At 51.3% G+C, this 2,015-nt stretch overlaps 1 protein-coding gene across 1 annotated transcript; it reads left to right on the plus strand.

Moving 5' to 3' along the window:
• Positions 1-736: 736 nt before the first annotated feature.
• LOC147092584 (uncharacterized) lies at positions 737-1,675 on the plus strand. The gene has a single exon (XM_085975642.1). The coding sequence runs from the start codon at positions 737-739 to the stop codon at positions 1,673-1,675; it is 939 nt and encodes a 312-aa protein (XP_085831768.1).
• The last annotated feature ends 340 nt before the right edge of the window (positions 1,676-2,015 follow it).

Here is a 2,015-nt window from a genome sequence, read left to right on the forward strand (position 1 = left end):
AAGAGGCCCCAGAGGCTCAGGTAGGCCCCAGTGCGGCATCGGCAGCGGGTGGAGGCGGAGCTGAGCGGCAGATCGACTACAAGAGGCCCCAGAGGCTCAGGTAGGCCCCAGTGCGGCATCGGCAGCGGGTGGAGGCGGAGCTGAGCGGCAGAGCGACTACAAGAGGCCCCAGAGGCTCAGGTAGGCCCCAGTACGGCATCGGCAGCGGGTGGAGGCGGAGTCGAGACCAGTCGGGAGCAGTGAGTCGGAGCCCGATATAAAAACCGGAGAGAGGCGAGGCCCGAGACCACAGCTGGGGCAGTCGGGAGAGCAGGAGGCCAGTAACTGCTGGGGCAGTCGGGAGAGCAGGAGGCCAGTAACTGGTGAGTTTAAAAGCTCACCTTTCGCGGGCTTTTTCTTTCACAGCTGGTGCAGTCGGGAGAGCAGGAGGCCAGTAACTCTTATGTAGGTGGAGCTGTTGCTAAACCCGAAACACTACAGTGTAGTGTCTCCCACCCTTCCACCTCCTCTAACCTTTTAGGGGTTAGGGGAAGTTGAAAAGGTAGGTTCAATTTATTTTATTTCAGGAGCCTAACCTAGGTGGAAAAGGTTCCAGGACAGGAGGCGGCAGTGAAAATACAACACCAGAAAACAGGTAGGTGACTGGTTGGTGAGTACTTTCACAAACTTATTCTAAGTAGAATTCAATAATTAAGCTAAATCGTAGTAAATAAAAGGGTATTGTAATGGTTAAGTCATGGAAGGGCAGCTCGGACCCGTGTCATGCTTCTCCTGTGCCATGTGGGAAATCAGGGACACTGTCCCTGACAACTATGTGTGCAGGAAGTGTGTCCAGCTGCAGCTCCTAGCAGACCGCATGGCGGCGCTGGAGCTGCGAATGGACTCACTCTGGAGCATACGCGATGCTGAGGATGTTGTGGATAGCACATTCAGTGAGTTGGTCACACCGCAGGTAAAGGCTAGCTCAGACAGTAAATGGGTGACCAAAAGGCAGGGTAAAGGCAGGAAGGTAGTGCAGGAGTCACCTGCGGTCATCTCCCTCCAAAACAGGTTTACCGTTTTGGGTACTGTTGGGGGAGATGACTTATCAGGGGAAGGCACCAGCAGCCAGGTTCAGGGCACCATGACTGGCTGTGCTGCACAGAAGGGCGGGAAAAAGAGGGATAGGGCTATAGTGATAGGGGATTCAATTGTAAGGGGGATAGATAGGGGTTTCTGTGGCCGAGACCGAGACTCCAAGATGGTATGTTGCCTCCCTGGTGCAAGGGTCAAAGATGTCTCGGAGCGGGTGCAGAGCATTCTGAAGGGGGAGGGGGATCAGCCAGTTGTCGTGGTACATGTAGGTACCAACGATGTAGGTAAAAAGAGGGAGGAGGTCCTACAAGCTGAATTTAGGGAGTTAGGAGCTAAATTGAAAAGTAGGACCTCAAAGGTAGTAATCTCTGGATTGCTACCAGTGCCACGAGCTAATAAGTTTAGAGAGAGTAAGATAGATAAGCTAAATACGTGGCTTGAGCAGTGGTGCAAGGGAGAGGGATTTAAATTCTTGAGGCATTGGAACCAGTTCTTGGGGAGGAGTGACCTGTACCAAGGGGACGGTCTACACCTGAACTGTGAGGGAGCCGATGTCCTCGGGGTAATATTTTCTAGGGCGGTTCGGGAGGATTTAAACTAATTTGGCAGGGGGATGGGAACCTAGGTAGTGGAAAAGAGGGAAGTCATATGAAGTTAGAAATAGATGGTAGAAAGGTGAGAAGCAATAAGCAAAGGAGAGAAACACAAAGGGCCAAACTAATTCATAATGAGAGTGTGAAAAAAGCAAGCCTGAAGGCTTTGTATCTTAATGCTAGAAGCATTAGGAACAAGGTGGATGAATTAGTTGTGGAAATAGAGGTAAACAAGTATGATTTGATTGGGATTACAGAAACGTGGCTGCAGGGTGGGCAAGGCTGGGAACTTAACATCCAGGGATATACAATATTTAGGAAGGATCGGCAAAAAGGTAGGGGAGGTGG

This window comes from Somniosus microcephalus, unplaced genomic scaffold (assembly GCF_052327205.1).
Source record: "Somniosus microcephalus isolate GS21.2 unplaced genomic scaffold, FLI_Smic_1.0 unresolved_chr2, whole genome shotgun sequence".
Lineage (NCBI taxonomy): Eukaryota > Metazoa > Chordata > Chondrichthyes > Squaliformes > Somniosidae > Somniosus > Somniosus microcephalus.